Genomic DNA, 21933 nt, shown 5'->3' with positions numbered 1-21933 from the left:
CTGATGGTGATGGTGGGTGAGAGAATTGATGATGATGACCCACATGATAGGTGAGGGAATTCTTTATACCAAGTATCCTTAGTTATTGTTAGCTCAGACTCAACTCGATATTAATTTAGAGCTTATTATAATGGCTCGGGCTTGGCTCAGCTTTGACAGAGCCGAGCCAGACTCGAGCTTCACCGAGCCAAACTCGAGCCGCTCGCTAAACCTGACAGCACTACTCTAGTTTTTATATGAATATATTTTTAAAACTTTTCCTGAATATCCCTCAAATCTATCTAATTATTAAAATTTCATCACCATGACCGAAGAGGGCAAAACACCTTTGTTTTTCTTTTTTTTTCGTTTTTACATATTTTTTTCGGTAAATAGGTATACATATAGATAAAGCACTTTGAAGACGTATAATTACAACATACACCTTTATTTTGATTTTGAAGTTCTATCTTTTATTATCTATTTTTTTTTTAACTAAAGTAAAAGAAATTTACTGTTTCAATCTAAGTTCGTCTCACTGGTTATTAGAGAGCTATGAGTTTTTGTTAAGAAGAAAGTTCTTAAGAAACTTTCACTTTTCAATATCAATGTCATTTTCCTCACTTCCTAAGAATCAACTGCACTCTTAACCAGCAACTTGCAATTTCCATAAAATATGCAAATATGGCCAAGGCTTTTTTTGCATTTAGCTCTACACTTCTTTGCGTAGTAAACTATATTTCGATCAAATATGCAAATTTGGCTAAGGAAGTTTCGAAAAAAAAATTGAGATATGCATAACGAAAATAATTCAAATTAAGGTGGCCTCAATGGTCGCATAATGAATACTTATTTATATATATTGTGATTAAATTTAGCATAAGATAAATTACGAGATAAATTATGCATAAACTCTTATTACACATAGAGATGTGAGATAATTATCAACAGTTTAGTAATTAAATATAAAATCTTATATAAAATTTTTAAAGTAATTATTATATTTTATAACTAAAGATAAAATTATAAATAAATTTAATTTATATCTAGATATATATAAAGTTATCCTTAAAAAAAAAAAAGAAACTTTTTTTAAACCTTGCGGACCAGAGGCTCAAGATTAAGATATGCTTAAAAACGACTGTAGTGGTATAACTTTTGTACACATTTCAATCTTTAATCAAGAGATCCAATTTTTCAACTTTTTTTTCAAGTAAAAGAAAGAAACTTGACAAGTAAAACGAAAGAATCTTTTGACCCTTCTTGTGTGAGAAAAGTAAAAAATGGTTATATACTTTTGACAGTGGATATACAAACTTCCAAAGAGGAAATAGACAAGCTTGACGTTGAGGACAAGGCACAACAATTCAAGCATGGGCCATGTTGAATTTTAACGCAGAGTAGTTAAATGATCAGCATCACTTAAATTTCTACATTAAGATGACAACCAGAATTGAAGTCTTCAGCCTTACATATAATTAAGCAATCTCGGTCCCATTTCTATGGCACTGCAGCATGCCAAAACCCTCGGGTTTTAACATCTCTTGTTCACTTTAGGACGTCTTAGAAATTGGCATCCAAGTAGGGGTTTACTTGTTGAATTAAAGAAGTAGTTACTCCCAAAATAACAAGAGTCGCTAGAAGATCACTCTCAGGTACTATTTACCCTCCACGACTTGTCCTACTCATGACAGCCAAAATGGACAACTACGCACCTTACAAATGGATATATATATATATTTAGTTGAATTAATTCAGTCAGAATCTTCGTTCGGTGCATGCTTCCAGAAGCAAAATTCAAAACGAACGGCAGGATTTACGACATATTTTAAATCACAATGCAGATGACGAAGTCTGAAAGATCCTACTGGCATGATGTTTTAATTTATTTATCACATGGAATGATACAAGTCTTGCATTCACGAGTTTTTCTTTTTTTGTCTCGCATGCAGCAAGAAAGTCCTTTAAATAGATGGGTGTACATGTAGTTAGACAGAGAGCACTCAGAAGCTCTGCAAGTAGAGCCATGTATCCTTTAATGCCTCTCAGAGTCTTCCTCCTCTTTCTCCTTACAGTTTTCGAGGCGAAGAACTGCTCGGCGGCGGTGTTCAACCGGCGGAGTTTCCCGGAGGGTTTCATCTTCGGGACGGCGTCCTCCGCGTATCAGGTATATATATATATATATATATTATCTTGAATACTTCTTGCTCAGGATCAAGTTCATTTTTGAATGCTATGTAGCTTGAGAAGGTTGGAGTTTGAATGTTTGATGAAGGTTATGGTTTGGTTTTTGTTGTTAGTACGAGGGTGGTGCAAAGCAAGGTGGTAAAGGGCCTAGCATTTGGGATACATTCACCCATCAACATCCTGGTAGATCTCTCTCTCTCTCTCTCTCTCTCTCCTCAATTATTAGGGTTACGATTCAGTTTACAAGGTAGGAGAGGATTCAATGAATCACCAAACATGTTTCCAAGTTTCTTTTGTCTTGTTACACATTATTGGATTGGTACTAGGTAACGCTTCTTTTTCTCTAATAGATATAATTGTTTATAGGTTAAATTGGTACTAAGTTGTCATAATTTTTTAAGAAATATTTTAGATCTAATAGTGAACACCATACTTTTAACTTTTTCGTGTCTCTAAAATTTACACATATTTACAGAATATACCTGCCGCTGTATTTATTAATTAAACTATTTTTTTTTTTACTTTTAAATAAAGTTAACTATTTTTTTACTTTTTACTTCGGGTGCCAATAAAAAGAAATTAAAAATATAAGGGTGTCAATAATAAATACGAGAGAAAAAAATTAATATAAAAGGTGCTAAATAAGAAATTTTCTAATTAAATTGATATATTTGACGATGATTATTTATGGACAGATAAGATCGCTGATGGTAGCAACGGTGATGTAGCAATCGACTCGTATCATCGGTACAAGGTGAACCGGTTTTGGTCTCATTAAATTGTGATCATAAAATTAATACTTGCACAGTTAATTAATTAACTATGCGTACGTATTATATCTTCAATTTTCATTGTAATGTCTATTATGCTAATTGATTACAGGAAGATGTAAGCATCATGAAGGAAATTGGTATGGATGCTTATAGGTTCTCCATTTCGTGGCCTCGGATCCTTCCAAGTTAGTAATACTCAAAGGGATATAAGTCAACCTTTGTCTATCTATGTCATTAATCTCGATAGCTACTTAAATAAACTCACAATAAAATACAACAACTTGCAGAGGGAACTTTGAGCGGAGGAGTCAACAAAGAAGGTGTCAATTATTACAACAACCTCATCAACGAGCTCTTATCCAAAGGTACATATATATATATATATACATATAGTGTGTGTGTGTGTGTGTGACAATTAATTGCTCTTCTATCTTCATAATTATCTCGTTAATATAACTGCAGGCATAAAACCATTCGCGACTCTTTTCCACTGGGACTCTCCCCAAGATCTAGAAGACAAATATGAAGGTTTCCTCAGCCAAAATATTGTGTGAGTTATACATTAATAAGCCTCCTCTCAACCACTTATGTTTTCATATAAATGTTTCAACTTAATTCGTGCAATTTCTATGCTATCCAACTTTCCCCTTTTTATTTGATACACGAGAAGAAAAGAAAAGAAAAGAGAAAAAAATTAGTGAAAAATTGGTGAATTATTCCTGTAACAATGGCAGGAAGGACTACGTGGACTACGCCGAGGTTTGCTTCAAGGAATTTGGGGATCGGGTAAAGCACTGGATCACATTCAACGAGCCATGGACCTTTTGCTCCGGCGGCTATACAGCCGGAATGTTTGCTCCGGGGAGGTGTTCATCTTGGGCAGGTTGCAGTGTTGGGGATTCAGGGAGAGAGCCTTACACTGCATGCCACCATATGCTACTAGCCCACGCCGAAGCCGTCCAATTGTATAGAGAAAAATATCAGGTGACTACCCATAGTTACTTGGGGGGGCAATACTTCAAACTTCTACTTATATGTCCAAAAGATTGGTTAAATGACAAAAAGAAGGGGGATATATTAAGACTCCCTAAATTATTTAACTATTTTAAAATAATTAATGTTTCTCATTTATATCCAAATTGTCTCGATCTAACTTCAATTCTTCCTCACCAAATTTATACTAAAATATTTAGTTATACTTTCCCTTTTTCCAATCTTTGTTGATCCTTCCCCTCTCTTCTTTCTTTCTTTCTCCTGAAATCAACTTCGACCGTGATATGGTTTCTATTATGATATGTTAATAGAATATTAGTGTCACATTTTTTAGACGATGTAAATGACATTGGGATTATAGTTCTGGATTCTAGGTGTCATTTAGCCCAAAAGATATATATATATATATAACCAATGTTTGTACGTACTGCATGCAGGCAAATCAGAATGGAATAATTGGGATAACGTTAGTCTCGCACTGGTTTGTTCCCTACTCCTCATCAAATTCCAACGTTAGAGCTGCACAAAGAGCCTTAGACTTCATGTATGGATGGTGAGTGTGATCGCTACTCTCTTCAGAAAAAAAGGAAAAATAAAAAACTAAAAATAAAAAACTCACGATTTCATAAGTTTAATTAAATTTGTTTCAGGTTTATGGACCCTCTAACCCGAGGAGATTACCCTCATAGCATGAGATCATTGGTCGGAAATCGCCTGCCGATGTTTACGAAGGAAGAATCTAAATTGGTTAATGGATCATTTGATTTCCTTGGACTTAATTACTACACTGCAAACTATGCAGATAGCCTTCCTCCATCTAATGGTATAAACATCAGCTATAATACTGATGCTAGAGCTAACCTCACAGGTAATTAACTACAGTTTTTGCATTTAATTAGCTGATCATTATTTCTCCTTTTTATACTAAGTAACCTTCAAATTTTGTGACAGGGGTTCGGAATGGAATCCCTATAGGTCCCCAGGTAATTAAATATGTACACCCGTAGTGCATGCATACGTACCTACTAATGAAAAATCTTATATATGTCTTGATGTATGTATCTTGCATGAATGCATGATAGGCTGCCTCAAACTGGCTCTATATATACCCTCCTGGGATTCGAGAAATCCTTCGCTATACCAAACTGAAGTATAACAATCCAGTGATCTATATCACAGAGAATGGTAACTAATGAAGCTTCTGTTTTAGTTTTACCCAGGCTATATATGTAGTATACTGTCGAAACTAATTAAATGATTAAACTTACACTGTTAGGTGTGGATGAGGCCAACAACAGTAGCTTATCGCTCGAGGAAGCCTTGAAGGACCCAACAAGAAAAGCGTACTACTTCAAGCATCTACTGTACCTGAAGAAGGCTATCAGGTAAGTTTAGTTACAGTTGACTCCAAATCATTTAATTAGCATTTATTTATTTTTTTCATGCTCTCTTTCTTGCAGTGAAGGGGTTGACGTGAGAGGATACTTTGCATGGTCGTTGTTGGATAACTTTGAATGGGCGAACGGCTATACAGTTCGGTTTGGGATTAATTTCGTGGACTACAAGAATGGGTTGAAGAGATACCCGAAGAGCTCTGCTCTCTGGTTCAAGAAGTTCCTCAAGAAATGAACTTAACTCCCTGTGTGAGAATGAGATCATTTACATGTAATAAGATCAAACTTTGGGTCATATGTTGGTGAAACAACGGCAACACTGTTTTAATTTCAAGATGTTTCACAGCCAATTTGGTAGTGTCTTGCTACAAATAATAGGGAGTTATTAATTCATGAATAAGAATCTCTTAGTCTTTGTCTTAATTTTTTTTCATCCTCTTTCTTGCTATGCATTCTCCTTTATATGTGAAAAAAAAAGGGAACAAAGTGGTGTTTAGGCATGCAAAACCAAATATTTTCTCACTTGTATTGGTAGTTACAGTTAGGGTGTAAACGAGTCGAGCCGAAACTAGTCGGCTATAGCTCAGCTCAGTTCGAAATTAATTTCTAGCCCTACTTTGATGTTTAAGCTCGACTCAGCTCAATTAAAGTTGAGCTAAATCGAGCCTAAGGTGAGCCCGAGCTTAATTAAAGAAGGAGGCGACGACGATGAGGATGGCGGCTTGCCGAAAGAGAAGGAGGAGAATGATGGAGAATGAGGCCGAAGGAAGATGAGGTGGAGGAGGAGGATGAGAAGGCCTATAGAAAGAAAGTGGTGGCGACAACTTAGGCGATAAAAGAGAGGTCAAATGAGGAGGTAAAGGAGGAGGAAGTTGCCGATGGAGGAGGCCATCGAAAGAGATTGGAGGAGTCGATCAATAGAGGGGGAGGAGGGGGTGATGCATTGGATCTTGGTGAGGGTGGGGTGATCGGGTGAGAGGCCTATGAAGTAGAGAGAAGAGAGGGATGAGTAGAAATAATAGTTGTCCCTTACGCTCGGGATTTAAATTGAGTATTAAAATAAACACTCGACTCAACTTAAGCCGAGTTAAGCCCCAGTCGAACCTAAGTCTATCGTTTATTTTAAGAAGAGGGCAAATGAGTTCCATGTGGTTCTTCACGACGCAATTTACGGTGAAATAAATCTCAATAGGAGCTTTGTTCTGCTTGGTGGATGTAGCTTGCAAAGGGTTTATATTTAATCGGCAAATTTATATTCTCAAAATTCTTTGAAAATGTTTTTGGAGGGTGAACCTTGGTTGTCATTCATAGAATTAAGGAATTGCTACCGTGATTATCATATAACGGTTCAAATAATTTGGTTAATTATGTCTTTCTATTAAAGTTGTAGATTGAATAGGATCACGAGGATCAATTGATCCGTCACAGCTTAATGGTACCCATCTGATTGCCGGTCTCACTATCATAATTAATTTTCCATCTCGATATAAACCCACTCACTTTTTTTTTAATCTAATAGTAATATCAAAAAAAGAATTGTTGATTATTACGTGATTAATTTTATACCCTATGAGAAGATATTAAATAATTGAAGAAGTTGAAAGTGTCATTCCATATGTTTACTGGGTTTAATATTTGTTCAAAACTACTGCATCGATCCCCACCCAACCGACTAGTACGATTGATAGTGCACTTGGAAAAAGAACTCTCAATGACTAATTTTTAGTCGGTGTAGTATTTCTTTATTTATTTAGTAGTTCGATTAGTTTTGAGTTTATCTAGAAATTATATTTAATTAATCCCGAGTTTAATTAGGAATTGTACTTACTTCTGAGTTTAACTAGGAATTGTGCTTATCGAGAAATTATGTTTGATTCCGATTTTTTGTCGGAATTAAAATTGATCCCTATAAATAGAGTTCAAACCCTTGCGTTATTATTCATCCAATCTTTACTCTCTTTGATAGTTCTACTATACTTCTTCGTCCTAAGGCACGTAGCACTACTCTTGCGTCTTAACTCCTAAGGCATTGAGAAGCTCTGCAAACTAACCGTAGATCCTGCAATGGCTGTAAGAGTTGGTCGTCTCCTCCTCCTCTTCCTCCTTGTTACAGTCTTCGAGGCAGCGAACTGCTCGGCGACGGCGTTCAACCGGCGGAGTTTCCCCGAGGGTTTCATCTTTGGGACGGCGTCCGCAGCGTATCAGGTACATATCTTGATATATATATATATATGTAGCTTGAGAAGGTTGGAGTTTGATGATTGATATAAATAATGGCATTGGTTATTGTTATACACAGTACGAGGGTGGTGCCAAAGAAGGAGGCAGGGGACCAAGCATTTGGGATACCTTCACCCATCAGCGTCCAGGTCTCTCCCTCTCTCTCTTCTCTTCTCTTCAATTAGAATCTGGGATAGTTCTTGTAGTGGCTCTCAGTCGGAGCTCATCAGGGGGGCAAAAAGCTCTTTTAATATGAAAAAATTAACTAGAATTGATAGTCATTCATCGTTTAAATATGCCAAGCATCAAAACTGAACAATATAAAAGAAAAGGTAAAAAGATTTGTGGTGGTTACTTATAATCTTTGTTGAATAACTAGTTTTATATTCCGAATTGAAAACAAGTGAATCAGAATCCATGAATGTAAAGTTGTAGTATAAATTACCGTATACAATTATTCGTAATACGATAGTTCTTGATATCGACTGTTCGTTATGAAGCTACGCATGAAGGTTAATAGGAGATATATAAATTGAGCACATCACAGCATATGATTAATGGAAATATATAACTTTATATTCGTTGCATGGCCGACGTAATATTTGCAGACAAGATCACCGATGGCAGCAATGGCGACGTAGCAGTCGACTCTTATCATCGTTACAAGGTCAATTAGTTCTTGTCCTCCATTGCTGATTAAATTAATGGTTGCTTAATTAACAATTTGGGAGCTTTTTTTTAATCTTTAATTACAGGAAGATGTAAGCATCATGAAGGAAATGGGGATGGATGCTTATAGGCTCTCCATTTCATGGACTCGGATCCTTCCAAGTAAGTAAATACTCATTCTAGACATAATCCAGCGTTGACAAATCTAAGGCTTTTCTTCTGCCTAATTTTTTCTTTATTTTTGTGTAGATATTTATTAAAATTTGATCTATTCAATAGTAAAACGACATAAATACCTTTTATTCTTTCATTATTTTGTAGGGATATACTTGCAAAATAAATAAATAAAAACCATAGAAACAATCCTAACCGACAAGAACCGGAATAGAGAGAGAGAGATTAAGGGGAAAATATTAGATCATTAATATGTCTACTCGTATATTAATCTTTGTTGCTACTTGAATAAGCTCATGAATACAATAACTTGCAGATGGAACTTTGAGTGGAGGAGTCAACAACGAAGGTGTCAATTATTACAACAACCTCATCAATGAGCTCTTATCCAAAGGTATATATAGATATATAGTGGTACTTGTTGGCTAACATTGGTAGCTAGTATGACAATCTAATTCATCAATATTTATATCCACAGGCATACAACCATTCGTGACTATTTTCCACTGGGACTCACCTCAAGCTCTAGAAGATAAATACGGAGGTTTCCTCAGCAAAAATATTGCGTAAGCTAGTCATAAATTACAAGCCTCCTCAACCACTTCGCTACTATAAAAGTTTAAACTATTAGCGAACAATAGTTTTTATATATTTTATATTCTAACAGGAAGGACTATGTTGATTTTGCTGAGGTTTGCTTCAAGGAATTTGGTGATCGGGTAAAGCATTGGATCACATTTAACGAGCCAGCGACATTTTGCTCGAACGGTTATACGACCGGAGCATTTGCGCCGGGGAGGGGTTCACCCTGGGAGGCAGGGAAATACAGTACTGTTGGGGATTCAGGGAGAGAGCCTTACACTGCATGCCATAATATGCTACTAGCCCATGCCAAAGCTGTCCAATTGTATAGAGAAAAGTACCAGGTAACAATTTAATGGTATAGATTTCTAGTCATTAGATTGAGATTTAATAGTTAGACTTAATTAGCTCGCCAAGTTAAGTAAGTTGAACATAATTAGTTTACTCAAATTCTTTTTAAGTATAAATTTACTGGCATCCCTTATTGTATATGACCGGTGTTTGTACTGCATGCAGGCCGAACAGAAGGGAAAAATTGGAATAACCTTAAACTCGCATTGGTCTGTGCCCTACTCCAGATCAAAGTCCGACATATGGGCGGCCAGAAGAAGCTTAGACTTCGCCTATGGATGGTGAGTGATCAGTAGCTTCATCAGAAGAATATATATATATATATATATTCAGGAAACAGATTTTAATTACTCAAAAATTATACATTTTGTTTCAGGTTTATGGACCCTCTAACTCGAGGAGATTACCCACGCAGCATGAGATCATTAGTCGGAGATCGCCTACCGATGTTTACAAAGGAAGAGTCGAAATTGATTAACGGATCGTTTGATTTCATTGGACTTAATTACTACAGTACAATGTATGCAGCTAGCCTTCCTCCATCTAATGGTGTAAACATCAGCTATAATACTGATGCTAGGGTTAATCTCACAGGTAATTTACTACAACTTTTCATATTTACTAATTAACTGATCATTCTTTCCCCCTGTTTATACTAAGTAACTTTCAAATTTTGTCACAGGGGCTCGGAATGGAATCCCTATAGGCCCTCAGGTAATTATATCTTATATATGTCTACTAATGAAATATCTTATATATGTCTTGATGTATATCTATCTTACATAAATCCATGATTAGGCTGCCTCAAGCTGGCTCAATATATACCCTCCTGGGATTCGAAATCTCCTTCTCTATACCAAAAGGAAGTATAACAATCCAGTGATCTATATCACAGAGAATGGTAATTTAATTAATTAAGCTTCTAATTTAGTTTTAGCCAGGCTATATATGTAATTAAATAATTAAACTTACACTGTTAGGTGTGGATGAGGCCAACAATAGTAGCTTATCACTCAAGGAAGCCTTGAAGGACACCACCAGAATAGCATACTACTACAAGCATCTACTGTACCTGAAGAAGGCTATCAGGTATATATAATTACTGTTGACTCCTAATAATTTAATTAGCATTCCTTTTTCTCATGCTCTCTTTCTTGCAGTGAAGGGGTCGATGTGAGAGGATACTTTGCATGGTCGTTGTTGGATAACTTTGAATGGGCGAATGGCTACACAGTTCGGTTTGGGATTAATTTCGTGGACTACGAGAATGGCTTGAAGAGATACCCCAAGAGCTCTGCTCACTGGTTCAAGAAGTTCCTCAGGAAATGAAGTTGAGGATGAGGATCATCCACGCAAACGAGATCAAACATTTAGTTTTATGTTAGATAGAATAGATACAGCCTTCTTCTATTTTAGTTTTTCTTTTTTTATATTAAATTTGTATACTGTTTACTTTTGAAAAGTTATAGTTAATCAAATTATTATTTTGGACATCAAAGTTATTTCAGAGATTTTATTCAGCATACTACTACTTCCTTAATTTTTCCACACCCTCTTTCTCGCCAAGCATTCACCCTGAAAGAAAGGAATAAAGTGGTGTCTAGGCATGCAAAACCGAATAGATGCAGTTTGGGAGAGGGTAATGAGTTCCATGTGGCTCTTCATGGCTCAATTTACGGTGATACAAATCTTAGTAGGAGCTTTGTTCTGCTGGGTGGATGCAGCTTTGAGAGGGTATATTTTTAGTCTACAAATCCATCATCTCGAAATTCTGTGAAAATGCCTTGGGAGGGTGAACCTTGGTTGTCATTCATAGAATCAAGGAATTGCTACAGTGATTGTTGTTTAACGGTTCAAATAATTCGGTGAATTGTGTCTTTTCATTGAAGTTGTAGATTGGATAAAATCATGAGGTCACTCTCTCTTGCTCTGCTTTAGTTTGGCGTAGGATCAATTGATTTAGCGCCGCTGACTTCCCTCACTTGGTAATACCCATTTGCCTACTGGCCTTACTATCATGCTAGGTGGGTGAGGTTCTTTAGGCAGGGAAAGAGTTCAAGACCTATTTACAATAGTAGTCTGTGTTTGTCTTTATTTGTGTTTGCTTTTTTTTTTGGGAATTACTAGCATAATTATTGTGGAGAAAATTGTTCGATGAGATTTAGCTAAATGATTCTACTTAGTTGAGAATTACCACTAATTTAATTGTTATTAAAATAAAAAAACGAAATCGAGATTTACCAGTAATTTTTCTTTCAAATAATTCACTTTTTTTTTCCTGTTTACATGCTATAGCCAATGTGAGACTAATCGGGCCAGGCCTTGAATTTTTACGGCCCCATAAGCCTGCAGGCTGATCCTAATTTTGTAGTCCAATTGGGACTCGAATTACAAGGACATTTCCGTAATTTAGTACCTCAGTGGCTTCAAAATCTCCTTCGAATCGCCTAAAATCATCCCCCGAAGGTATCAAATCCTCCCCCAATTCATTTGGTACGCCATTGTTTGTATTTTGTTTTCATTTTTATTCTGAATCTTGTATCGTCTACAGCCCCAGTTGATCAAAAGGTGCAAATCGTGATCTTCTTTTTTTTTTTTTCTCGAAAACGTTTGGGATTTCGATTTCCCTTCCTTGATCTGTTCGATCTTTCTGCGAATTCTAGGGTTCTAATTTGCTCTGTCCGTAATGCTAGTGGGTGTTTCTTCCATGCTTTCTCCTGATCAGTTGTGTTGATTTGTGTATGGATTTATTGGATGAAAAGAATGGATCAAACGGAGCTTAATCTAATGGAGGACGAGGATTCCCCCGTCACGAAGACGCTTAAGGGGGCGACCGTCGGTTTGGCAGCGGGAACCATCTGGGGCACCGTTGTTGCCACGTGGCACGATGTCCCTCGGGTTGAGAGAAGCGTTGCGCTTCCCGGGTTGGTCAGAACCCTAAAGATGTGCGGCAACTACGGTCTCACGTTTGCCGCCGTCGGTGGGCTCTACATTGGCGTGGAGCAGCTGGTGCAGAAGCAGAGGATGAAGAGGGATTTCGTCAATGGCGCAGTCGGTGCTTTTGTTGCCGGAGCATCTGTTTATGGTTTTAAAGGTGAGGTTTTGATCTCTCTCTCTCTCTCTCTTTAAACCTAAGTCCATTTAAATTGGTGTTTTTCTCATAGCCTAGAAGAATGTAATCCTTCCCTCTGCTTGACTACTATGCTATGTTACTTGTTTTTGGTTCTATAACATGAGTTTATGTAACATTGTACCTACTATCTTTGACCTGTGGTACATATGGTTTGGGAAGGTCAGTTGATATCTAAAATCTTCTTCAGGATCTATGTTCGTAATCAGTCTCTAAGCTTTTAGAAAATTTTGTCTATGCTCGATTTTTTGCCATTGGTTTTGAACTGTGATCGTGTTCTCTGTACAGATTTTGTATCCTGTCTTTTGACGGTTTGATTGAGGAGTCCTAATAAAGCACATATGGAGATACGGATACATTAGAATACAGATATGGAGATATGACAAATTCTTAAAAAATAGGATATAGATACGGCATAGATACATTAGGATATGCATACAGCAAATCCTTAAAAAGTATGACGATATAAAAGATATATGTATGTGCAATTAAATGTCAACCAATACAAAATATGGTAAAACATGTATTAACCAAGTGTCCAGATTAGATAACTTATGTACTAAATAAGTTCATGCACTATGCCACCAAATGACCAAAATGATTAGAGTTGGATATTTGATATGTATTAGTGCCGCATTAGAGCTATATCTCTATCTGATACATATCGGATATGTGTATGACACCTCGTATAAGACATAGTGTTTCATAGGTTAGCCCTAAGCACCTAAGGCAGGGAGTGATGCTCTACATCAATTATGGGATATGAGTTTAATGGTAATTTAATAATATTAATTATATCACAGCAATTGGAGAATAATTAGTAAGTTCAATTGCCTAAGTATTGCCTGTTTATGTACATCGTATAGCTCGGGTAAGCAATGTTTCAGAAAAAAGCTGGGGATAGTGTTGAGATGTGGAGAAAATTTGTACTCTTGTGTATCCTATGTTATTTGTTCTATCGGATTGAGCTGTTGCAGACAAAAGGTCTGAAAAACTTGATTACTCTATCATGTGCTTCATTTCATAACTTAATCATGAAACTATGATATATAATAACAATTAACACTAATGATACCTATTGAGATTTGGTTATATGAGTGTAGAAAGAGAAGTGCAGCTACAAATGGCAGCAAATAAATCTGAGATATTTGATTAGATCAGGATGGTGTAAAGGAAAAAAATTTCTGAAGAAGCACTGACGCATTTAGTTGCCACCATTAATTTATCTCAGATCCTTATCATGGAGCTCAAAAACTGATCTGGAATTCTCTGTGTTCGTCTATCTCTAATCTGGTGCAGATTATTCGATTTCAATTTTGCACTTGGTAGAAAAGAACTCTACATATTCTCTCTCTCTCACCGGCAAACATACACATGATACAGCAATATCTTGTCGATTTTGCAGCTCACTGACTATTTCAAACTCTCTGTTCTTTCCTTATGTTTCATCTTATCATGTGGAGAAAGATCTACACTTTACATCTAACTTGTTACTAATTGACAGGAAGGAGCATTCAGACAGCTATTTCTGCAGGTTCTTGTTTGGCTTTTACTTCTGCTGTGCTCGATATAGGTGGTAGGACCACAAGAGTGGACAATGGTAAGGAGTATTACGCATACACCACCGAAAAGAGGCCATCTATCAATCAATAAATTGTATCAAGACTGCTGCACTTGTAACTCCTTTGAGGACTGGAGGTTTGGCAAATGAGAGCATGCTTGTTGTGATGACTGCTTGTTCCTTGCAAACACAGCTTAACCTATTTTTTTGCAATCTGTTTCCCGTTTTCAGAACCTTATTATTGTGAAAGCTCGAATAAATTGTTTTTCACCTTTTCTCATTGTTATGATGAAGGAGCTTATAATGTCAGTCTGGTTTTCTCCTTTTTCCCATTATAACTGTTAATGAAGAGCATGGTCTCTTTTCCTACTCCTGTTGCAGTGATTGATCAATAAACAGATGAGCAGATGTATGATCCCAATCTCTATACTAGCATTGGCATTTAAACAAAATGGACGTATACATTTTTAAGACTTTGATCTTGTTTTTTTTTTCCTGCTATACCAATAAAAGATTGATGCAAATTATTGGATATGAGTACCAGAAAAGGAGAAGAAGGGTATCTGACTTTATTTATTTTTTGCAGTATGGTATAATGCATATACTCGAAATGATCCATTATAATAAAGTTGGGTAAATACTTGAAAGCTTGAATTCATATACAAGCAATACTACGCAATAGTGATAGATAGACAACAAAACAGAATGTAATTAATGCGTAACTATACACTGAAAACAGAATGTACTCTGTCTAGCTCATTTTTTATTTATCTACAATGACATTTTTTGCTTCCTCAACTCTGGCGAGTATCTCAAAGAAAACGATCATCTTATTGCTAGCTTTTATCTTTTCTTTTTTCTTCTCTAAAATAAGAATAAAATGATATCAGAAGAGTCTAAAGTTGATTGTGTTATAGTCGCGTGATATTTTATTGATGATAAAAATCTAACGAATTGCTAACAATAGAAACATTTTAAAAAGAATTCAGTACCACAAACTTCAAGCTCTCAAGTGCCCAGCAGTAAATAGAGGAAAAAAAGAAACCCCCCCTCAACCCCTCAAAAGTGGCAGCTAATGGGCCACGGCGAGAGAAGGGGGCTTTATGTGGTTAAAAGGGGGTGACAAAAGATGAGAGGATTTACATTAAAAAAGAAGAAGCATTATTTAGGAGGTTTTAAATATATATGCAATTTTGTACATTCCGGGTGATTTATTTAAAAAATACCAAGATTATTATTTAATATTACAAATTTAGCATGTAAGAATTTGGTTGCAATAAAGGCCCAAAAGACGAGGGATGAGAGGCAGAGATTTGTTCTACGGAGCACAAAAAGGTTCATCGCAGTGTCGCGCAGACGATTATAGAAAGAGTTGTAGTGGCTAATTTGGTCCATTGAACATTGCGCAACTTGACCAGGAAAATAAATATAATAATTGATCTCCACTGCCTATAACCGTCTTTTTACTAATCTCGTCGCCTCCCCTCCTCTGGTCCTCTCTCTCTCTCTCTCTCTCTCTCTCTTTCATAATCACCGCTGTAGTCTTGTTTCTCTCCTCCCTCCTCCGACCTCTCCCTACCATTTCCACCTCCCTCAAATAAAGAGAGGAAAATTATGGAAAGAGGAGTTGGATTCGATCTCCAATCTGGTATTGATTCGATTCTCTTCCTCTTTTGTAGTTCCTATTTGGTTGGAGTTTGTGATGCCGTGATGTGCCCAATTGATTTCTATTATTGGTTCTATTGAAATTCGGTTGGGTGTATGTAATCGAGCGTGCAGGAGCGGTGGGTTTTTTTGGAGATGAATTCGCTTTATGTTCCTGTGGTCGATTCTATCTGTGTTTATTGTACTAATTGTGTCGAGACTTTTATGTGTTTGAGAAAAGGAAGGATTTTGAGATCCTTTTGCTCTTGTATTAGATCACTATTGTATAGGACTATTTGCAGGTATACGTATATGTACATACCGAGATTTGATGGACTTCTTATATTGCTATTAATTTAGTTCTGTTCTATATGATGAATCTTTGGGCAGGATTTTGAAGCAAAACTTAGATGATGATGATGATCTCTGAGATGAATTTGCAATTGTATTAAAGGGAAAGACGGTTGCTTGTCGGAACTGATTTTATGGATCAGCTTGCAATAATAGCTAACGAGTTAGGTGATGGTTCTGATTATGAGGTTGATGGTGTCAGGTGCGAGAACCTCATGGAGAATGATGTTAGCGATGAAGAAATTGAACCAGATGATCTGGCAAGGCGAATGTGGAAAGACAGGGTTAAGCTTAGGAGAATCAAGGAGCGACAGAAGTTTGCTTCTCAGCAGGATTCTTCTGGAAAATCTAAGCCCAAGCAGATCTCTGATCAGGCTCGTAGGAAAAAGATGTCAAGAGCGCAAGATGGGATACTCAAGTATATGTTGAAGTTGATGGAAGTGTGTAATGTTCGTGGATTCGTCTACGGAATAATACCTGAGAAAGGGAAGCCTGTGAGTGGTGCTTCAGATAACATAAGAGCTTGGTGGAAGGAAAAGGTAAAGTTTGATAAAAATGGACCTGCAGCTGTAGCAAAGTATGAGGCTGAGAATTTTGCAGTTGAGAATGCTCAGAGTGAAGGAGGCAAGAATCTTCATAGTCTTATGGATCTTCAAGATGCTACATTGGGGTCACTTCTATCATCATTGATGCAACATTGTGACCCTCCGCAACGTAAGTACCCACTAGAGAAGGGTACACCTCCTCCATGGTGGCCTTCTGGAAATGAAAATTGGTGGACGGGGCTGGGTCTACCCAAGGGACAAATCCCTCCTTATAAGAAACCACATGATCTTAAGAAGGTATGGAAGGTTGGGGTTCTGACGGGTGTGATCAAGCACATGTCTCCTAATATCGATAAGATCAAAACACATGTCAGGAAATCCAAATGCTTGCAGGATAAAATGAGTGCAAAGGAGAGCTTAATTTGGTTAGGAGTTCTCAATAGAGAAGAAATGACCATTCATCAGCTTAGCACTGAGAATGGTTTGTCTGATGTAACTCAGCATAGTGGTCATGGGGAAAGAAAGGAGGACACAAATAGTAGTAGTAGTAACGAATACGATGTTGATGGCTTTGAAGTTGTGCGTGACTCTTCATCATCTAAAGATGATGAAAGAAATATGCAGTTGGCTGCACAAATTCATGTGGCAAATACCACTTCAGGAGATGGGGAAAATAATCCGCCAGAAAATGCCAACAAAGATATTCAACGTAAGGATCAGGTAAATGAAAAGCCAAAGAGAAAAAGGCCCCGTGGTGTAAGTTCAACACTTGTTGAACAGAGGAAAGAAGCAGCTCATAATGAAAACTTACAAGAGGATTCACGAAATGCTATCCCTGATATGAATTGCATAGACTTGCCCCTTGTGGCTTATCAGGTTTCCAGCTTCAACCAGTCGGATTATCCAAATCAAGCTTTACAACATCAGGAGGATCTTCCAAACCAGCTACTTCTTCCTGAAATTGAGGTTAATGACTTCACTAATGCCACTCCCCAGAGCATGTACACAGGAAGCCAGCCATCATTGTTCTATGGTGCTGAAAATAATGTGCTGCAGTCTGGAAACAATTTTCACCCAGGCACTGGTTTTGAAATTTTCTCTTCACCAATTGGTTATGGAGCGTCTCATGGGAAACAGCAGCTCTCCTTGTCTGCGTCTGATCAGCAAATAAAATCTGTGGGTGCTGGATTTTCTGTGGATAATAATAATAATATTTATGAGCACCCATTGGCATCCATTGGAAATGGAGAGGTGCAACCATTCATAGATGAACATTTCTACAGTGATCATGATAAGTTTGTTGGCGGTTCTTTTGATGGATTACCTTTAGATTTCATTGGAATCAACAGTCCAATGCCTGACATAGATGAGTTGCTGCATGATGATGATTTAATGGAGTACTTGGGAACTTAAGTGAGTAACAGTGCTTTTCTATCTAGTTGTTTGTTGCTGCTTATCCTCCTTCAATTGCTCTTCTTACTTATTTCCTTTTTGTCTTATTTTGTCTGTTTCACAGGAAAAGCCATGGAGTAACCTTCCAGTTGATTGTTACCTAACATCGAGTCCTTGTTGCCAGATGGTACACTATCTGAACAATTGGATGGTAATCTACTTCCCTCACTGTAACTTTTGTTTAAAAAGCTGCTGTTACTGAGACTCAAAAGTAATCAAAAGGCGTTGCTTCAAGAATTTGATTTCAAATGATCTGTTACATGGGTATGGTCAATGATCATGAAGGTGAAAGTCCACTTAAAAGTTAAAATCTAAACTTATTGTTGGAAAAAAGTATTATTTTACATCAACATTTGGACTTGAATGAATGGTCATTACAGTGCAAGAGAAAGTATGTCATTGGAAATAGGAAAGTTAAGCAATGTCTGAGCCTATGTAAGTTTTATACTTTTATGTAGAAAACTTGGAAATTTCTATATCTGCACTATATAATAAATTTTCATAACAGTATCTAGATTTGTCACAAGAAAGCAGGTAAAGTGGTTCATCGGGTTGTCCAGAGTATTTTCTATCTACGTGTTCCACTTAGGAATTTAGATATAGTGTTATTTGTGATTCGCTGGTATGCAGCTTGAAAGGCTGATTCTTGGTTATAAATAGATAAAGGGATCTGAATTGCAATGGCTAGGGTGTCTTTTTCTTTGCAGGGAAATTTACAAATGAGGAAGGAGAAAGATGCATCAGAATATTATGATGTGATAAGGTTTAGAGCCTGCCATGAAAGAACATGGTTACTAGTGAAGAGTTGATAGCAACTAGATTATTGAGCCAATCAATTTGATTAGTTCCATCAGCACCAATTTTTATCTTCTCATAAAAGTATTCAGAACACCATGATTTTGGCTTTCTTTTACTGGTTAATGAGCTGTAACTCAAGTCCATACGAATGAAGAATGACAATTCCAATTGTTGGCCAACTGCACTTTAGTTTCTGCAAATGTGAGGTCTTCAACTAAACTAAACCTGCAAACTGCATACATACTATTGAAGAGAGTCAATTTCCTTCATGAAAATTATGCACTTTGGTAATTCTGTTCTTTCAAGTTTCGATTCTTATGTGCTTATTAGACCTTAATCAAGGCACATAACTTTTACCAACTATATATTATTATTCGACCTCAAAGAGATGCACGCTCTTGGGTACGAAGGTACATTATCCCTCTTGGTTGATATCTTCATCTAAGATGTTAGAATATCTTTGTTTGTAAACTGTGATCTTTTTTGTTTTATTATAGGCTTAGCCACTTAGCCAACCAATGTAGTTTTGGCCAGGCTGATGTATCTGATACTTTATCCTGGTTCCGTTTCCGCTGAGTTGCCATCTAAGCTTCTTCTTGAACTTTTTCTGATATAATTTCCTGTTGATATTTCCCATTCATCTGGAAATGACAAAAATAATTGTTTTAAAAGCTTTTTATCGCTATCTTTTATTTCTTATGATTGATTGTTTATTTCTTTAAGATGATGGTGATTGTGATGATGATGATGGTGATGATGTCTTCACCTGAAATTCAACCTTCCTCAAAGACTAATATGTCAGATATTAGATTTCAAGAATCCTCATCTTCATCCTAATATCTGAAACAGTTTCGATCTTGTAAATAATTCTCTGTGAATGCCATGACTAATGTATTTTTCTTTTATCTTAACATTGCTTTGGTAGAAACCAAGGTTGCTCATTTTCAAAAGGGGGGGAGCACTAGAGCACTTGGCAGATTTTGTACGAAATCGACTGTTTACTAATCGAGTGCCCTCCTTCATGATCATTTCTCAGAGAGTTCTGTTGATTGAGAAAGAATGTTGAAGAAGCAATAGTAAAAGGTCTATCTGAAATTTTTATTCTTGTTTTAATTCTACTTTCTTTTGTCAACCTGGATGATGAGAAGATTAGGCTAATACAGTGACACTAATGTCCAAATTATTGCAATTATGTGACTAATAGTGGAGAAGTGCTTTTGACCATTAATACTTAACAGAGATGGCTAATCCAACACGGAAGTTTTTCTATTAGAGGTCAATGTATTGCTGTCGTCCTGGCTGACATCACTATTGCTATCTGTAACATATAATAGTATATGTTTTTGGTATTTAAACATATAATAATCTGTTGCAGTCTATATCAGTTTGTGCTTTCTATATGCTCTCTGGATTGCTATTTGCTGTGCTCATTCCTATAATCCTACACCCTATAGAGCTTTTGCGGGAAAAGATATTTTAGTTTAAGTTTCAACTTGCAAAATTCTTCCTTTACATATTTTCATGGTAGGATCACTCAATTTCACTATTTTAGACTAAAGTATTTGGTGGAGGGAGAAAGTTTTTTTTTTTTTTTAATTTATTTTAAATTTAATACCAATTTATCTTTTTCTAAACAAATTAATTATATTAAAAAAATATATATTTCTTAAACTCAACAAATTAAATATTATTTCTCTTTCATCTTTCTCTTATGATCATTTGATTTAAATAAATTTGTCATTATGGGCTTCACAAATCATATAATCCAACTTTTTATTTGATATTTAAAAAATATTCTAAATCACACAAAAAAGAAGATATTGCTACGTGAATAATGTTATAGCAAATAAACTATAACTTATGCTAGTACATTGGTTTATGTAACTTGAATGATTGGGTCATGGTGTCCAGCCCATTTAATCTACGAGCTTTTCTCATTTTAATATATACAGATTGATATCTAAGGCAGCAACTTTTTAACGGTTGTAGAATTATATTTACTCATCTTTTTACCGTTCACATAAGCATACTCTGATCAAGAGTTCAAAACTTGTAAGTGGCACCCACCATGGGAGTCAATTAAAACTTATCGAGGGGTAGTTATGTCAACTTAATATTCCAACTAATCCAATCGAGGGGGCATTACCGCATTAGTGGCTAGGCCATAGACTTAAAAGAGATGGCATCCTTCGTAATATCAACAAAGCTAGCGCCTTCTTTGTTAGACGCCACTGTCGTCGGCGCGACGTAAGCTGTCGCACGCCAACCACCGTCCGGGCCGGAAAGCGCCTCATCTTGCGCCACGTAGCAGGACAGCTGGCTCTCCGTCTCTGCCACTCGCCACCTCTCTCGCACGTGCGACGGCCAACGTCGATAGGCTCGAGCAAAGCTAATAGAAAGCCACTTAATAACTCTTTTTTTTTTCTTTTTTCTTTTTAATCTTTATCAAAAATTTATCGGCACTTTATTCCTACTGCAGAAAAGAAGAAAAAAGAGGAGCATTGCCTTCTTCCTTCTTCCTTCTTCCTTCTTTCCTCTTCTTTAGATGGCCAACACCACCTCTTCCTTGATAGCCATTATGCTCATTTCTATGGCCTTTCTGCCATTCACTTTTACTTCTCGACCTGGTACATATATATATATATGTATACGCATTCCTTTTCTCTCTATCTCTCTCTCTCCCTCTCTACAAGCTTTTAATGCCATTGAAATCTCTCAAACTTTCTTAAACTTCCATGGCAGGTTTGCAACTTGAGATGGTAATGCAAGTTAGGATGCCAAAGGTTAGTGCGAGATATTCTGGAACGTTATAATTTGTTTGTTAACTTATTAAACGAGTCTAACATTACTAGGTTGGAGAAGAGAAGAGCTCACCCAAAATGGAATCATCAATGCCTAAGGCATCAGCAAGGCAAGTACCAACTGGGCCGGATCCTGTTCACCATCATGGATTACCTAAACTTCATGCAACCCATGATCCATAGCCATCCATTTATATTTTTTTTTTGTTAGTTTATGTATTCATACAGAGATGTTTTCATTTTTTTTTTTTTTTAATATTACTTTCTCTCTTCTATTTATTCTTCGTTTGTTAGTGATCAATGAAGTTGCTTTTTCTTCAAATTTTCGT

At 36.5% G+C, this 21933-nt stretch overlaps 4 protein-coding genes and 1 long non-coding RNA gene across 11 annotated transcripts; all 5 read left to right on the top strand.

Moving 5' to 3' along the window:
• The first annotated feature begins 1938 nt into the window (after window positions 1-1938).
• LOC140774540 (beta-glucosidase 12-like) lies at window positions 1939-5749 on the top strand. The gene is made up of 13 exons (XM_073117572.1): window positions 1939-2146; window positions 2280-2349; window positions 2862-2920; window positions 3049-3124; window positions 3227-3304; window positions 3402-3489; window positions 3674-3923; window positions 4370-4485; window positions 4583-4800; window positions 4884-4915; window positions 5015-5117; window positions 5209-5317; window positions 5393-5749. Exons 1-13 carry the CDS (start codon window positions 1952-1954, stop codon window positions 5559-5561), a joined length of 1563 nt encoding a protein of 520 aa, XP_072973673.1. The 5' UTR covers window positions 1939-1951; the 3' UTR covers window positions 5562-5749.
• Window positions 5750-7297: 1548 nt separating this feature from the next.
• Window positions 7298-10740, top strand: LOC140774183 (beta-glucosidase 12-like). The gene is made up of 13 exons (XM_073117070.1): window positions 7298-7531; window positions 7626-7695; window positions 8155-8213; window positions 8302-8377; window positions 8706-8783; window positions 8868-8955; window positions 9057-9315; window positions 9488-9603; window positions 9699-9916; window positions 10005-10036; window positions 10121-10223; window positions 10303-10411; window positions 10483-10740. Exons 1-13 carry the CDS (start codon window positions 7391-7393, stop codon window positions 10649-10651), a joined length of 1518 nt encoding a protein of 505 aa, XP_072973171.1. The 5' UTR covers window positions 7298-7390; the 3' UTR covers window positions 10652-10740.
• Window positions 10741-11750: 1010 nt separating this feature from the next.
• Window positions 11751-14345, top strand: LOC140773790 (outer envelope pore protein 16-3, chloroplastic/mitochondrial-like). Of its 4 annotated transcripts, none has more exons than XM_073116533.1 (3): window positions 11751-11815; window positions 12085-12416; window positions 13957-14345. In XM_073116533.1, the coding sequence occupies exons 2-3, from the start codon at window positions 12086-12088 to the stop codon at window positions 14103-14105; spliced, it is 480 nt and encodes a 159-aa protein (XP_072972634.1). In that variant the 5' UTR covers window positions 11751-11815; window position 12085; the 3' UTR covers window positions 14106-14345. The 4 variants fall into 4 exon arrangements, with proteins under 4 accessions (XP_072972634.1, XP_072972636.1, XP_072972635.1 ...); XM_073116535.1 differs by having other exon boundaries at window positions 11765-11788; XM_073116534.1 differs by having other exon boundaries at window positions 11786-11890.
• Window positions 14346-15474: 1129 nt separating this feature from the next.
• Window positions 15475-19992, top strand: LOC140773598 (ETHYLENE INSENSITIVE 3-like 3 protein). 4 transcript variants are annotated; one of them, XR_012106494.1, is made up of 4 exons: window positions 15475-15661; window positions 16048-17966; window positions 18070-18156; window positions 19729-19992. XR_012106494.1 is itself a non-coding variant. In XM_073116232.1 (3 exons), exon 2 carries the CDS (start codon window positions 16143-16145, stop codon window positions 17964-17966), a length of 1824 nt encoding a protein of 607 aa, XP_072972333.1. In that variant the 5' UTR covers window positions 15475-15661; window positions 16048-16142; the 3' UTR covers window positions 18070-18706. The 4 variants fall into 4 exon arrangements, 1 of the variants encoding a protein (XP_072972333.1); XR_012106496.1 differs by lacking the exon at window positions 19729-19992 and adding an exon at window positions 19527-19722; XR_012106495.1 differs by lacking the exon at window positions 19729-19992 and adding an exon at window positions 18713-19520.
• A 1311-nt stretch (window positions 19993-21303) lies between these two features.
• Window positions 21304-21845, top strand: LOC140774890 (uncharacterized). The gene is made up of 3 exons (XR_012106658.1): window positions 21304-21430; window positions 21546-21586; window positions 21656-21845. It is a non-coding gene; the product is annotated as an uncharacterized lncRNA (long non-coding RNA).
• Window positions 21846-21933: the final 88 nt, after the last annotated feature.

Source organism: Typha angustifolia, chromosome 13, assembly GCF_048772165.1.
Source record: "Typha angustifolia cultivar Huaian chromosome 13, ASM4877216v1, whole genome shotgun sequence".
NCBI classification, from domain to species: domain Eukaryota; kingdom Viridiplantae; phylum Streptophyta; class Magnoliopsida; order Poales; family Typhaceae; genus Typha; species Typha angustifolia.
This window is presented reverse-complemented; position numbering and strand designations above follow the sequence as displayed.